The sequence below is a fragment of the Notamacropus eugenii genome, chromosome 3 (assembly GCF_028372415.1).
Source record: "Notamacropus eugenii isolate mMacEug1 chromosome 3, mMacEug1.pri_v2, whole genome shotgun sequence".
NCBI classification, from domain to species: Eukaryota; Metazoa; Chordata; class Mammalia; order Diprotodontia; family Macropodidae; genus Notamacropus; species Notamacropus eugenii.
This window is the reverse complement of record NC_092874.1, coordinates 245,519,873-245,537,170: the sequence shown is the minus strand read 5'-3', so window position 1 is coordinate 245,537,170 and position 17,298 is coordinate 245,519,873. Positions and strand designations below refer to the sequence as shown.

The 17,298-nt window shown below is 38.4% G+C and overlaps 1 protein-coding gene across 1 annotated transcript; it reads left to right on the top strand.

Annotated features, from left to right (window-relative positions):
• The first annotated feature begins 730 nt into the window (after positions 1 to 730).
• On the top strand, positions 731 to 16,779 carry IL26 (interleukin 26). Its single transcript, XM_072650418.1, has 5 exons — positions 731 to 901; positions 1,009 to 1,065; positions 1,343 to 1,477; positions 16,544 to 16,609; positions 16,693 to 16,779. Exons 1-5 carry the CDS (start codon positions 731 to 733, stop codon positions 16,777 to 16,779), a joined length of 516 nt encoding a protein of 171 aa, XP_072506519.1.
• Positions 16,780 to 17,298: the final 519 nt, after the last annotated feature.

Below are 17,298 nucleotides of genomic sequence, written 5' to 3'. Positions count from 1 at the left end.
TTCTAATAACATGATTCTGAGAAGTGGTAAGAAGGCTTCGTTAGACTGCCAGAGGTCTATAAAAAAAAAACCTGATGGTTTGTGAGGTCCCTTTCCAAAGTTGAGATTCCAAACTCCTGGAAAATGGAGAGGGGAGAAATGTGAAATTATCCAGGTTTTGTCACTTGGGACTGCAAATAGGTAGATTTCTCCTGGTTTCCCTTTGTAGTAGTTCGTAGAATTATAGAATCTCTGAGTTAGAAGGAAACTCACAGGTCATTGTCCAGTTTGGTCAAGCCCAATTTGTACATGACATTTCTTGATCATCACGTGGCCTCTCGGTTAATTCTTTTTTGAGTGATATGTACGAGGCCTTTACAACAATGACGTCTTTTACAGAATGCCGTTAAAAACCCTCATTTTGTGGAAATGATGTCCCAATCATTACCAGTAAATTTAGAGTTGGCTTTTACCTAACTGCCTCGCATGATGAGGTCAAATTTTTTTTTTTTTTATTGTGAAACAAGTCGTATAAAAATAGAGCGAGCAAAGAGAGTTTTCTTCCTATTCACAAGCTCAAAGTTATCTTTAGCTGCATCTCATTGGAGAAGCTGGTGGGGGGGGGGGGTTTCACATAAGTAGGTTATCCTTTATCATCTAACCAACTTGAAGTAACTCAAGCTGTTAAGAGTGACACAAGGCTAGTCTATGTGTGTGTGTTTTGGGTTAGGGTGGTGGTGGTGGTGCGGAAATGCAAGTGAATTATATTTTGAGTTCTGGGCTGCTTTTTACCATTCTGCTTTTGGTCATTGCTGAAAGCAAATCACTTCGCTCCACCTTGGGCTGCTGTCATAAAGAAACCCTATCCAGAACAAATGACATCCTCTTCATCAAGGCCATGGGATTCAAAGCATCTGTACCAGTGAGTATTAAACTTTGCTCAAATGAACGATGATCCAGAACATTTTCAAAGTGTCAGACATCATGGTGGGTACTGGGTAGACCTAATCTCAATTTGTTGCATTGTAGGCAGATGGAATCAAAAACACAAAGTTGCTAAAAAAGAAAAACAAAAATCTGTTCATGGTAAGCCTGGTCATCCTTTCCTTTATTTTATTTTTCTACTTGGTTGATGTTTACAGAATTAATTATCTAACCCTCAATCTTGCAAGGAAGCGATCCCTAATGACTGGAAGGGCTTTGCTAGAGCAGGAACCAGGCAACACTTGCTCCTTCTTAGGGGTCAATCCTTGGTTCTGCCCTTCAATCTCTCAGTGAAGCATTGATTGGAGGGGTGACCTAGGGGTAAGAACTGACCATCAGTGATAAACTTAATATAATGCCCCATTTGCTTGATTTATAGAAAAACTGTCAATTTCGAGAGCAACTGCTTTCCTTTTACATGGAAGACGTTCTTGGGCAACTTCCTTTTCCATCAAACAAAGAGCTAGGCTTCATTGAGGACTTTCGTAGCTTTGGAAAGAAACTGAATTACTGTGTAAGTATATTCTTCAAAGCATGAGTATTCTTTCTGACCCTACTTAGAACAAAGTATAGGACAAAGTCATTTGGGAAGGTGTCTCCAAAATGAAGAGCTTGTCAAACTGAGACTTTAGTTCCACCAAAGACTGCAAGAACTGCTAATAATTACATGACTTACTAACTACATCAAATGTCAATGTATAACCCATACCTTCCCTTTCTAGACCAAAATCTAGACCTTATATCACCTTAAATGAATGAAAATTGAAATGCAAACGAAAATAGAACTGTGAATGAAAATAGAACTGTGAAAAAAATAGATAAAATATTGACTACTTAGATATCTAAATGTTCAAATATTAGAAAAGTGACTGTCATTTAGAAGATGAAATTCTATTCTACAGGGTGCCCAAGGTAAGAACTAGGGCCAATGAGAGTAAATTACAGAAAAGGAGATTTTAATTTCACTTAAGAGTTTCATGACAGTTATAGTTGTTCCCAAATGGCTGTCATTGGAAATACCTTCTCATCTCCGGAGTTTTTACTTTTTAAAAGTCATTCACTGGGAATATGGTAGAAAGAGTTCATAGTTCATGAAGGGGTTGGTTTGACTTACTGAATTCTGAGGTCAATTCCAAATCTAAGATCCTTTCTCTGAGTCTCCTTGCATTTCTGGTCCACACTATCCTTATCTGTAAAATGATGGCGTTGAACTAGGTGGTTCTCCAAGATCCCTCTGCCTCTGAAATTTTTTTTTTGGTTTCATACATTATGATCTCTATTTATTTATCTATAAATCCAAAAGTCAGGGGATATTAATTACATTGCTTACAAATTGATTAGGTTGATTTTTATGTGTCCCTGTTGTAAAGAACTATGTGGGGACCAAGTAAAAAGGTAAAATCTAAATGAAATATCACTTTGATATTTCCTTCTTATTCTCCTAAAACTGTTATCCTCAATGTGGTCATTGCCAAATGTGTCTTCACATTTGAAAGGTCAGAGGGATAACCACCTTATGAAAACATCCTTTGGAACAGAAAGATGACAGGAAAGAAACAGATTATGTTAGATGCGGACAGACACCTCCATGGTCACATGGAACTAAGTTTTTGCTTTAGTGCTGTTAGAATCTGAAGTGTGCTTTTCTTATGTCCTAGAGCTTTCTTCAATAATGCCAGGGAAGGCAAAATGCTGCTTGTTGCATTACAGTGCTGACTTCCTGATATTGAATGGGACAGATGTCCCTCCTCATGCCTTTTGTATTCAATGAGAGAGGTGTTTGCCTAGAGTTAGAATTTCCTCTTGCTGCTCAGTTTAAGCCTCAGTAAATCAATCAGTTACTCAATGAACTCTTAATAGTGCCTACTAGGTGGCAGGCACTGTGCTAAGTGAGAAGGATACAAAAAGAGGGAAAAGACAATTCCTGCCCTCAAGGAGTTTATAATGTAATGGATTCATGTAGGAGAAGCTGAGGACACATGATGGTTTCTTGGAAAGAACCCTGGTTCTAGAGTCAGAAGACCTGAGTTCCAGTTCTGATTCTGTTACTGACTAGCTGTATAAGGGGCAGGAAGCCGGACCTCCATAGGATAAGGGGGTAGATAGCACCAATTGTTGGTCTTGGAATCAGGAAGGCCTGAGTTCAAATCTTTCCTTAAATACTACCTAGCTGCATGCTCATCAAATACTTACTAGTATGTGATTCTGGGCAGGTCAATTAATCTTTGGAGTCTTGGTTTTCTTATCCATAAAATGAGTGAATTGGATCAAATAATTTCTAAGATCCCTTTCCAGTTTTAAATTCTCTGCACTTTTTCTTAAACTCTTTTTCTTTTTGAGAGGGGGGAAGGCAAGGTAATTGGGGCTAAGTGACTTGACCAAGGTCATGTAGTTCATAAGTGTCAAGTGTCTGATGCCAAATTTGAACTCAGGCCCTCCTGACTTCAGGGTTGGTGCTTTGTTCACTGTACCACCTACCTGCCCCGCTGTGGACCTTTCCTAAGTCTTGGCTAATCAGATAGGGAATCAAGTGTCCACAAATCCAGTTGCTTTGGTTTGGCCCATTAATATGTTACGTATGATGCTGGTTACTGCATATCACAATAGCTCAGCTCAGCAGCTCACAACCCCCTCTTTACCCCAACCTGGTACCTCCTTATAAAAAACAAAAGGCAAACAGTGTGGGCCAAGGGTCCTGATGTTTAATGAAAGAAAAGAGAATAGGTAGCATCCTGCTTTGAGACAGAGAACAGGTAACTGTAATTATTATTCTACTGTATGAGGGCTGAACATTCTCCCTGTCTTTTAGCACCAGACCTTGCAGTCTAACATCTTATTGGTTATATGCTAGATAAAATTTTTGTCCAGGCATGGGTTAGGCAAAATGGCCCAAGGAGTTCTTTCTAACTCCAGAATTCAGTGATTCTTTTAGTCTCAGTTTTCTCATTTATAAAATGATGATAATTCCTGTAGTATCCATCTCAGTGCTATTATGAGACTCAACTGAGATAATGTGACTAAACCCCTAAATAAATGTTATCTATTACTATAGACATACACGGGGTATTGTCTATTGATGTACTGGGAAGGGGACAGGCATCAAAAGCAGTAGAATCCCCATACTTGGCTTGTTCCTTAATGAAGTTTTATTCTTTCTGTTGCTAATTTGCTCATCTTTGTCAAATATGATTATCAATATTCAAATATCAACCAACTTCTGGTTTCAGTGGCACAGAAAACTGTGCTTCCAGGAATTTTTTCTTCCCTCATTTATTTTTTTTCTGAGAAATTTCATTTTCAAGTCAGCCACAACTGCCAAGGCAAATGTTGAGTCTTGGCCAGGCTCTGCTCTAAATTAATAGTTATGAAGAGGCACCTACTCCTTCTGTTTTTAGGTTTTGCTGTTGGTGAAGCCATTGGCTCCCCCTGATGGTTAAATTTTAATTTACACAGATTCATTTTCTCCTGTACTTTCTAGAAGAAAGTACTATTTCCTATTTCCTAGCTTTCGTCTTTCACATCGTATGCGTTCACAGGACCATAAATTTAGAGCTAAAAGGAATCTTAGAGACCACTGAATCCAATCCCTCATTTTAGAAACAGTGATTTGCTCAGGGTTGGTTACATGGCCAGTGTGTTTCCTGGGTGGGATTTGAACTCAGACCTATCCCACTCCAAGTCTGGCTCAATGAAATTTTTCCTGCTGATTCATCTTTCAACATCCCACAATCCCCTTGGTGATATCAGCAACCATTAGTTGAGCATTTACTGAGTGGCAAGATGTATCTTTTTGTTGCGATTTGCCCTTCATTCTTGAAGAGGACCATGACATCAGGGACGTGATGCCATGACAGGCAAATGAATTAGAATTAAGTGAGGTAGGAGCTGTGCAGAGTCATCCGTCTCACTTTTTCCTCCAGATTCACCTGGGTCCCGGGGTGAGAAAGAGATCAAGATGATGGGAGATGAGGGTTGGAGGGTATAGTTTCTTCCTACAAAGGGAGTTTTTGGAGAATTGCAGAGAGAGAGAGAGAGAGAGAGAGAGAGAGAGAGAGAGAGAGAGAGAGAGAGAGAGAGAGAGAGAGAGAGAGAGAGAGAGAGAGAGAGAGAGAAAGAGAGAGAGAAAGGGAGGGAGGGGAGGACAAGGAGAAGGGAAGAGTGTGGGTCAAGATGTATTACAATATTTGAGGGAAAAAGGGCAAGATCCAGATTTGTGTTCTGATCTCAAATCTGATATGAATTAGCTATGTGATGAACTAACTGAGGCAAATCAATTAATCTCTTTGGACCTCAGTTTCCTTGTTTGTAAAATGAAGGGGATACACTGGATAAATGATGTTTTAGATCCATTCCAGCCAATCTCCAGAAGTCTGGCTACCATCTGATAAATTATTTTGACCACAGATACTTAAGAGACTGTGTACTAAGAATTCACAGGGCTTCAATGGGATTAATAGTGGGAAAACCCACATCAGTGTCATTATGGATTTTTAATAACGATAGCTGGCATTTATAAGATGCAGCTAGGTGGCCCAGTGGATAGAACTCTGTGACTGGAGTCAGAAAGACCTAAGTCAAATCTGGCCTCAGACTAGCTATGTGACCCTGGGCAAGTCACTTAACCAGTATGCCTTAATCCACTGGAGAAAGAAAATGGCAAACCAAGCCAGTGTCTTTGTAAGAAAACCCCATAGACAATATTGGTGTGGCATGGTCTGTAGGGTCAAGAACGGTTGGACATACAACTGAGTGACTGAATAACAAAGCACTCATAAATCACTTTAAGACTTGCAAAGGGCTTTGAAATATCTCATTTGTTCTTCATAGCAACTCTTGGAGGTAGGTAGTGTTGTTATTGTTTTTCTCATTTTTATAGATAAAGAAGCTGAGGCAGGCAGAGTTGAACGACTTGCTTAGGGTATCACAGCCAGTAAGTGTCCAAGGTCACAACTTGGGTCCTGACTACAGGTCCATTCTCAGTTCACAGAACCAACTTGAAACTAATATCAAATATCAAAACCAAAATATAGGAGGTCAAAATGAAAATATATAGTAGTTTTATTTACATAGCTATAGATTTCAGCAATAATTATGCATTTTATTTTCTATGAAAGATTATGATAAGAAAATCTATGTGTCATTTTATTTTATAGCTTGACATAATGTATAGAGACCTGGCCTAGGAGGTGGAAGACCTGACTACAAGTCCCACCTGTGATACATATTGACTGTGTCACCCTAGGAAAGTCACTTCATCTTTGGGCTCTTAAACTCTTTTGTGTCATGGACCGTCTGGTAGCCTGGTGAGACCAAAGGATATATTTGAAGAAAAAAATGTTTTTAAATGTTTAAAAAATGTAGAATTTGCAAAGGAAATAAATTTTATTGAAATTTAGTTATCAAAATATTTAAAAAACTCAAGTTCACAGAAGACCATAAATTGCAGAGAAGATGCCAACTTTTATTGGTGGAGAGAATTTCTTCATCCAAGTGCTTCGTATACCAGGGAAATCATAGGTTCAATCCTTACTTTTTATTTGCTTACACTAGGTTCATGGTGTTTATACGATGTAGAGTACCTTTAATTTTCTGATTTTTGGTGTTTATTTTCCCCCCCTTGTGGATAAGATTTTTAAGAGAAATTTGGCAGTTTAAAAACCCAACAACTATTTACTTTTGTTGTCTGTCATGCGTCCTACTTCTTTTTTGACATCGACAAAATAATGTATATTAGTTAGTTGTTCAATTGTGTCTGATACTTTGTGATCCCTTTTGGGATTTTCTTGGCAATGAAACTGGAGCGGTTGACCATTTCCTTCTCCAACTAATTTTACAGAGGAGGAAACTGAGGCAAACAAGATTAAGTGAATTGTCTATGGTCACACAGAGGATGCATTGATTAGTTAGTTAACACCATTTATTATGTGTTTATTATGTTAGGTGCTGTGCTAAACACCCAAAATACAAATACTGGCAGAAAGAAAGATAGTCTCAGCTCTTACAGAGCACACATTCTAGAGGAGGTAGATCAATAAAAGGAAGCTTAAAACAGGAGGGGAGAGCTGTGTGTGTGTGTGTGTGTGTGTGTGTGTGTGTGTGTGTGTGTGTGTGTGTGTGTGTGCGTGTGCACGTGTGTGTGTGCGGGTGATCCAGTATTCCTATCAGTACCAACATCTCCCACTAAACTTCTACTCCAGTGCCTCATTGCGACATTTAGGAGGTGACCCTTAGGCCACGTTGTATCAGCAGAGTGCTAACTGATAGGTCTTATTCATCTGGAAAGGCTGTTATTATAGGTCTGGGTTTGTCCTGTATATGTCAAACAACACCCAAGGCTAGCTAAGGTTTGTCATCAGAGGGCTGGTCACCAGCTGGTGGTCTTTTTTTTTTTTTTTTATCAAAAATTCAAGAATTCACTTAAAGAATTGAAATAATGAAATAGGGAAACATTCTCATGTGTGTCTCCATGACCCAGTCATGTACTTATACTCCTACAAATTATATAATCTCTGAGCATAGGGAGGGTATTTTGTTCTTTTCAAAATAATTTATTTTTAATTTATGGAATAAAATAAGAATTTCTATAGTATAGTACCAAAAAAAGATTATTGTACATGAAAACTGCAAATCTACTCTGCATAGCTTATTATTCCTTTCCAATATACAACAAAAGTATCAAGTGAATTTCTTTTTTTCTTTTTTTCTGCTGGCCTTAGACAAAAATAATGTGTGTGTGTGTGTGTATACATATATGTATATCTTCATATGTCCTTTAAAGTTAATTTAAGTATTTTTAACAGATTATTTTTGCTCTTTTTAAAAAAATATTATCTCATTTCATTCTTTGCATCAACCTGGGGAGGAAGTGTTATTATAACTCTCATTTACAAATAAGGCAGATAGAGTTAAGCGACTTATCCAGGGTAGCTCAGCTGGTAAGTACCACAGCCCTCTGGACACGATAAGTGACTGAGTAAATGTTTATTAAATTGAATAGACTTGTGAAATTTATTCTGAAGCGTGGTGCTTGCTGGTTAATAGAATATCTATGAAAATTTACCATTCTTGTGGTAGGTTGGGTAAGACACTTATCATCTGCAAATAGGCTAATAAGATAGGTAACAATATAAAGTTTATATTTGTCATTGGAAATGATAGCAAGTGTTAATGATTTGGCTGAGGAGGGAAAAATAGCAGTGAGAGCAACCCTAACTCATTTTCCTCCTTATTGCAAAATCCAAAGGCTGGGATGATTGTTTGCTTGTGTGTCCTTTATGTAGAATATTGATTACTCAGGAGAAATTCCCCTTCTCCTATCACTTTTTTTCTCTTCTTATTCCCATGTTGCTATATATTCTGGTCCATATTGCAATTTTTTTTTTCTGTTCCTGTTTCTGTGCTGCTATATACTCCAATCCATAAGATTGAGTTTCCTAGAATTTATGTGTATGGAAAGGAAGAACATAAAAGTTCAGAAAAATCACACCAGGGTAAGGGAATCGAAAGTGTGTATGAGATACAGTATGGCAGATGGGGTCAGTGTTGGAGTCATGAAGGACATGGTTCAAGTGTCTCCTTCGATTGCATTCTGCGAGTTCCCGATCATGTCACTGAACTTTTCAGCGGTTCATGCAATTCTAATTTATAGAGGAGTTGCTGATAGCCTTTGATGGAGAATTATCATGCTAGTGGTTCCCTATGTAGAGGAAATCTAGACATTAAAGTAAAATTTAAATATGAAATATAATTAAGTATAAAATATAATATGAAACATATAAATTAAATAAATATAAAATTTAAAAAAAAAAACAGTAAGTCTTTTTCCATGGAGATGGAGTTTAAGTGTTTGATTTAGTCCTTAACTAAGGACCATGATCCTGTCTAGGCTGGTATCACATGCCACCTTGTTTTTCCTTCTTCACTGCCCAAGAAGAAAATAGTATCCTTCACCCAAGAATGTCTTTTCTTCCTATTGCCCATTTGGAATTGGGCCAATCTGGACTATCTGGATCGAGCTAATGGGTTTATTCGTCACTCTAAAATTGGCTGATCATTCTCAGTCAGGACTTTTTGTTTTAATTTCATGGTGGATTCTTGGTACTTTAACCGTATTATCATGATATATACTTCATTAGTAAGCTGACCTTTTGGTTATTCTTCTGGGAGTAGCTTGACTTCAGGGAAAGCATATCAAGGACTTTTGTGACCATGACATTTCTTATTGGTCAGTAAGTGAACTTCTATATCACCACCCTACAACTGGAAGCCTATCTAATGAACTAGGGTATAGAAGACTACTTCAGAGTTAGGAGTTTCATTTCCCCTGAGGACACACTTTCAGATGCAAGTCCCAGTTCTGGTGAACCTGCTTTTGTAGGATACCCTTCTCCCTTTTAGTCCTAATTTGCCTTCACTAAAAGTCCCTTCTATTCATTGCTAAGGGTGGGTTGGAGGTAAGGGAAGGAGGCTTTAGGATAGTGTGAGGCCAGTATGAGGGAGAGATAAGGAAGGGTCTAAGCTGGGGTAGAGCTCAGCTGAAATATAATCGTAGAAGAGGAAAGAGGGGGAAGAAATAGTTTTATCTAATTATTCTTGCTGATTAGATACTAAGTTTAGTAGTGTCTAACCTACTGAAAGAGCTGCAAACAGTATGAGCACACGTTAAATTTTGGCACCTACAGAAGAATCCTGAGACATAGCCCCAGTCACCCTATCTTGGATATAAATCTACCTTTACCTCCCCTATGGATTGGGCTCTGATGCATGAGGCTTACAAAACAGGGTGTCTCTATCTATGTTTCTTCTTTCTTCTGTACATTTACATTGTACATTGTCTCACAGTTGTCAAGGTACATTTAGGTGGTGCAGTGGATAGAGCACTGGTCCTGGAGTCAGGAAAATTTGAGTTAAAACCCAGGCTCAGATCCTTGCTAGCTGTGTGACATGGGGCAAGTCACTTAACTTCATACTTATGTATTCCTTGTCTGTAAAATGGGGACACATTGGAGGAGGAAATAGCAAACCACTCCTATATCTTTGCCAAGAAAATCCCATGAACTATAGGGTAAAAAAGAAAGGTTAAATGATTTAGTACTCTCATTCTGTTCTGGGGGCAACTGGGTGGAGCAGTGACTAGAGCACTGGACTGGAGTCAGAGGACTTGAGTTCAAATTTGACCTCAGATACTTACTAGTTATATGACCGTGGGAAAGTCACTTAACTCTGTTTGCCTCAGTTGCCTCATGTGTAAAATGAGCTGGAGAAGGAAATGGCAACTCACTCCAATATTTTTGCCAAGAAAACCCCAAGGACCCATGGAGTCATGAAGAGTTGGATATCACTGAATGACTGCACAATAACATAGTTATTAAGCTTGGTGGTCTAGCTTTACGTGCTGTCATCCAACTAGGCATTTTTTTATTGTTTGGACACTGATTGATTCAGAATGAATGTGAACAGCAATTGTTTCTGTTTTGGTCAGCAACCCTGAGGGTCTTCCCCTTCCAGATCTATGTTTTTTTCAAAGAGACCATTCTTTGCCTCATTTCTTACCTAGCCTTAATCACTGAATGGGTGTTGCCTCAGTCAAACTGAAGACCTTAGCTGTTGAAGACCTTAACTTGAAAAGGTCAAGGTCCCTTAATGCATCTTGGGCCATCTCCAGTCATCCTGATCTATATCTGGCCACAGGACCCATATGGCTCTGGAGGAGAAAGTGAGGCTGGTGAGATTGCACAGCCCTCCCTCACTTAAATCCAATTCACTTGCATGTCATGGCATCACCTTCCTGATGTCATGGTCCTCTTTGAGAATGAAGGACAAAGAATAATAGTTTTAAGATAGAAGTCAATGGATTGTATATATCTGCAATTGTGTTCTATGTATGTAGTCTCAAAATGTTTTTAGTGGTACCATACTTCAGAGCCTTAAACTCTAATTTGTCAGTAGGATAATGGGTCTCATGGTCAGTGATATTCCTTGGATAGAAAATATAGCAAGTTCCTGGTAACCATCCCTTTTCTGATATGAAATTTCCCCAGGGAAGTGCTGTGGTGTTATTGAAAGAAAGATGGATTTGGAATTGGAATTATTGATCAGTCATGTCCAACTCTTTGTGAGCCCATGGATTTGTCCATAGGGTTTTCCTGGTAAAGATATAGGAGTGATTTGCCATTTCCTTCTCCAGCTATTTTATACATGAGGAAACTGAGGCAAACAGGGTTGAGTGACTTGCCCAGGGTCATACAGTTAGTAAGTGTCTGAGGTCAAATTTGAACTCAAGTCCTCCTGACTCCAGTCCATTGCTCTAGCCACTGCTCCACCCAGATGTCCCCAAGACAGAGAGTGCTTGGATTCAAATCATATCTCCGATCTTTCTTCTCTGTCTGACCTTGAACAAACCATTTATCCTTTCTTGGACCTAGTTCTGTCATCTATAAATTAAGGAGTTTGGACCAGATGACCTCGAAGATCCTTTCAAGCTTTAAGTTTGTGAGGTAGCCAGCCTGTAATTTTGCAGAGAAAAACAAGACTTGTTTACATCAACAAAAGCTACACCCATGTGTGTATGTGTGTGTGTATGTATGTGTGTGTGTGTGTATGCGTGCATGTGGATGTGTGAATTAATTAGACATACCTACATCTCTTTCTCAGTTGAGCTCCACACAGTAGCAAGGGAGCAAGTTCACTCTTTCCTCCTTGATCCGGGGCTCTGTTTCTGAACTGTCCTCCTACTAACCTACCTGTGACTCCTTTCACCCACGTTATCTATGAGTGAGATTATCAGTCTTGTCAATTTTAGCGATCAGGCCATTTTTTTCCCCTGAAGCTTGGAATGTAGCACTTTATCACAAATGCAAAACTGACCTAGGAGGTAGGGACATCAGCATTTGACTCCAATCTCTGACCCACATTGGCAAGTCACATAACTTCTCAGTGCCCTAGGATGGAAATGGCAGCTAAGGTAATAACCTGCATTGTAGAGGAGATTTCTTCACTGATGAGTACTTTACATCAATGAAATCACATCCAGTGTTTATTCCTATCTTTGAAGGTGAGACACGGAAAAGTCTTCAGCTCACTTTAATTCTTATTTTATTGGCTCAGTCTAACCATGATAATTGATATTTTTCCAGTGCTTTAGGTCTGACTTTATTTGTATGAAAAGTATTTTGTAGTTGTGTTCATATAATTCTTGGATTTGTCTTGACAGGTAGACTTCTAAGTATTTTATATTGTCCATAATTATTTTAAATGGAATTTCTCTATGTCTTACTGCTGAGCTTTGTTACTGTAATTCTTTGGATGTGGCCAGGCTGTCAGCACTTCTCTCTTTGCAAAGTTGGTTCACGCACACTAATCAGGTACCATATTGGGTATCCTAAAAATCTTAGCACAGTTTAGAGTTTTATAAAGGTAAGACTATAGAAGGCACCTGGGTGGAACAATGGGCTTGGAGGACCTGGGCTTGGAGTCAGGAAGACTCATCTTCCTGAGTCAGATCTAGCCTTAGACACTTAGGTAAGCTAGTGTCCCTGGGTAAGAAACTTCACCCTGTTTGCCACAGTTTCCTCATCTGTAAAATGAGCTGGAGAAAGAAATGACAAACCACTCCATTATTTTTGCCAAGAAAACCCCAAATGGGGTCACAAAGAGTCTGACGTGACTAAACAACAACAAAAAGGTAAGACTTTCACAAACTCAACAAAACTGACATTTGTCAATGGATATCCTGAGTGGAGCAGTCTTTGGTGCATGTGCCACGTTCAGTTGTCTTTTTACATGTTTTTCTAACATCTCAAACATGATAAGGCCATCAAGGAAAACCAGAATGCTTTAGCCTTAAGTAGTTCATATACTGCTCTATTTTCTACAGGTGTCATTAGAAAGTAGCTGGAAATTCCTTGGAGAACCTGCTAAAATTGGTAGAATTTTATTGGATAAATGAAAGTAGTCTTCTCCTTATCTTCTTTTGCTAATGGAGCCTGATAATGCCCCCTGAGAACCTCTGATTGCTCTGCAGGAACACCAGGGTAATTTGGTTTATTGAAAAAAACCTTAGGCTTAGAATTAAAAGACTTAGATTTGAGTCTTCGTTCTACCAATTAAGAAGTGTGACATTGACATGGGACTTCATTCCTTCCAAGTCTTACTTCCCTTATCTTTAAAATGGAGGCAGTATGTGGAGACAGATAAATTGTGGTGAAAATGTCTCACAAACTTTAAAGTGCCAGAGAATTATAGTAATAGTAATTATATTATATATATAATGAAATTATAGTAATTTCATGGCAGGATCTCATTTTTTTTTCCTTTTATTTCTAGCTCTTCTGTATATTTTAACTACATTGCTTAGGTCAGAGGTTTTGAACACATTTCCTGGGCACCACATATGACCCCCTACACTCCCAAGTGTGGCCCAACTAGATCAACATGTCATTGAGAAGCAATTAAAAAATTAAATAAAATAGAATGTGAAGATGTTAATATGTGGTTTTCTAAGTCAACATGTGGCCTACTATACATATGCATAGTTTAGTGGCTGCCATTTTTACTTGCATTTGACACCACTCATATAGGACATTCCAGGCACCTAGTAAAGGCATAGAAGCAGGAGAAGGAATGTCAGATGGTTCAGTGGATAGAGCACTGGTCCTGGAGTCAGAAATCTGGCCTCAAACACTCACAGCTGTGAGACTGTAGTCAAATCACTTAGCCTCTGTTTGTCTCAATTTCCTAATCCATAAAATAGGAATAATAATAGCACCCCCCGCCCCAGGGTTTTTGTGAGGATCAAATGAGATAATATTTATAAAGAGCTTAGCACAATGTGTGGCACACAGTAGGTGATATAAATGTCAACTATGAGATAAGAGGAACAGCGAGGAGATGGGAACAAAGGGTATGTGAGGTGGACCAAGAGGTAAATATGAGTCATATTACAAATGACTTCAAATGCTGAAGGCAAGGGCTGGGATTTTATATTTTATCTAGAGATAATAGGAGCCACTGAAGGTATTTGAACATAAGAGTGATTGTGAAACGGTCACATCTGTGCTTTAGGAATATTGATTGGGCAACTGTATGGAAGATGGATTGGAGAGGCAAGAAAATAGAAAAATGAGAAACATTTAGAAGGCTGTTTCACTAATCCAGGCAAAAGATGATGAGGATCCAGAGCTATGGTTTTGGAGAGAAGTGGATAGATGCCAATATGTTGTGGATGAAGAATTGGTAAAACTCAGTAACTGACTGGGATATGGGGGATGAAAAAAATGGTGAGAGTCAAGGATGACTCCAACATCGCAAACCATGGTGATGGAAAGATGGCGGTATGCTCAGTGGAAATAGGGAAGATTGGTTAAGGTAGGATAGGTTTTTGAGGAAATATGAACTTCATCTTTGACATGTTGAATTTGAGATGACATCGAGGTGGAGATTTTCATTGGGCCATTAGAGAATTAGGTCTGGAGTTCTGGTAGGCTGAAGATTATTCTGTGGTTCAGTGCTTACTTTCAAGGATAGGGATAAACACTGGACATGTTGTTTAACTGATACAAGGAACTCCTGAGTGGGGAAATTCTCTTTACCGATGCAAACCAACCTCTTCATGGTCATTTATACTCTTTGAGAGTGTCCTAGAGCATTGAGAGGTTGAGTGACTTGCCCATGGTCACATAGTCAATTTGGCTCAGAGACTGGATGTGAACCCAGGTTTTCCTACCTCCTATACCAGTTTTCTATCAGCTATTTCATGCTACATTCAAAGTTTTCAGAAAAAAAAGAAAAAGGGCATGATCTTTACACTCTTTTTTTAAAAGTTGATTTATTTGTTTTTAGTTTTCAACGTTCACTTCCATAAGTTTTAAATTTTCTCCCTCTCCCTTCCCCATTACAAAGTCTTGCTAATATCGCTCATAGATATCATGTTAGAAGGAGTCACAAGCTTTATAGTCAAAGTTCAGAAACAGAGCCTTGGACAATTGGACAAGTGTAGACTGTATTCATTGACACCAGCTAGAATTGAGTGACCCGATTCCTGGATTTGAAGTCTAAAGAAGAGGGTTCATGACCTCACTCTGCCATTCAATGGATTTGTGACCTTGGGTAAATCACTTAATTTCTCCAGGGCTTGGTTTATCTCAACTGTAATATATGGTGGATTGAATCAGATGAGGTCAAAGATCCCTTCTACCTCTAATGTTCTATGATTGGACTTCTGCTATTTATTTTACTTCTTTCTTTTTTTAAAAATTATCTTCCCTACTAAAATCTGAACAACTATGATACAGTTTTGTATTGCATTTATATGACATATAGTATTATAAGTTTTTTTTTCCTTTTGGTACTTTGTTTTAGATCCCTATTTCTAAAAACCTGCTTGTACTTGAGGAGTAGAGAAGGTAGATTGGGCTTTTCTTTTTGCCCCCACTAAGTTTTTATTGATATCTTACATCGTCATATTGATACTCTTACATCATCATTGTTATCCCTAGTATCCTTTCCCTTTCCCCTCCCTGATCTCCATCCCACATATCAAATAGTGATTTTTTAAAGAAGGAAAATCCCTCAGCATAACTGATTGATAAGTTTAACAAGTCTGAAAACACATGTAATATGTGACACCTGTGGACCTCCCACCTCTGTGAAAGGGTAGGTTTGGGACATCATGATATTTTCTCATTGCAGTTCTGCTTGTAATTTTATTACATTCACTTTTGATTTGTTGTTGCCCCGCTGTTCTTTCCATCACATTATTTTAGCCACTGTGGATTTTGTTTTCTTGACTCTGCATCAGTTCACATAGATCTTCATTACATATGTAATTTGTTACAGCACATTAATATTCCTTTACATTCATGTACCAGACTTGGTTTAGCCATTCCTTAATCAATAGGCACCAACTTTGGTTCCAATTCTTTGCTATCCCCAAAAAGTGCTGTTGTGAATATTTTTGGTTTTTATGGGGACTTTCTTTTATCCATAACTTCCTTGGGGTATAAGCCCAGTAATGGAGTCTCTAGTTGAAAGGATATGGATAGTATGTTGGGTTTGGATGATAAAGTTTCCACTGTGCCTTTGTACTGATTATTTCCTCCTTCTCTCCCTTTCTATCCCTCCCTCCTTTCCTCTCTCTGTATTTTCTTTCCTTCCTTCCTTCCTTCCTTCCTTCCTTCCTTCCTTCCTTCCTTCCTTCCTTCCTTCCTTCCTTTCTTCTCTAGATGGATAGAGGGCTAGGCTTGGAGTCAAGAAGACTCATCTCTGTGAGTTCAAATCTAACTTTAGATACTAATTAACTGTGTAACCCTGGGCAAGGCATTTAACTTGTTTGCCTCAGTTTCCTCATCTGTAAAATGAGCTGGAGAAGGAAATGACAAACCACTCTGCCAAGAAAACCCCAAATTGGTTCATGTAGAGGTTGGACATGACTGAAACAACCAAAGTACAATGACAACTTCTTGACTCTAAGTCCAGTGCTTTATCCACTGAACCAAATAAAGGACTCATGGGGTTGATTCTCAATTTCCTACTTCTTCTGGGTTTGCAGGCCCTCTTTAACAAAAGTTATCTGCATTTTCAGTTTCCATGTAGTCTGAACACTGGAGAGATGAAGCCCATTACCAGGATTAAGACAGTATTTTACAAGGTAAGCATATCCATGATTGTCAATAGACTTTGTTTTGTGAACATGAATCACTTCCGCATTTAACATAAAAACCTTATCTGCAGATTGGAAACAAGGGAGTCTACAAAGCCATCAGTGAACTTGATATCCTTTTTCCCTGGATAAAACATTACCTAGATGGCATTAAATAAGACACCATGGACATTATCTTTAAAATGCACTGACAACTACCAGTGGAATGAATTTCTGAAAGGACCTTTCTCTGATTTAATTGAAACTTTTTGTGTATGTATGTGTACCTAGTATTGAGAGAAAGTTGGCTATAACAGCGGCAGCATGAGTGAATAAAGATTTGAAGATGTTGTCACCGGCATCTTTCTGTAGTCACTAACGATGAAGGTTTTAAAATTATTTATTTTATTTTCCCCCAAATTACATGTAAAAACAATTTTCAATAATTGTTTTCAAAATTTTGAGCTCTAAATGAAGATTTTTTAAAAAACAATTAGCTTGTTTTATATTTAGAGAGTGTTATATAAATGCAAATTGCATTGCAGGACTTTTCATTTGAAGGCAAAAATTGGAAATAACCTCATTTCAGATTATGTGAAAAAGAAAACAACACACAGAGAAACCTCACATTCTAATGTTATGTGAACAGGGCTGGTTCAAACAGAAAGTACACCAGTATTATAAACTCTTTTGGTGGA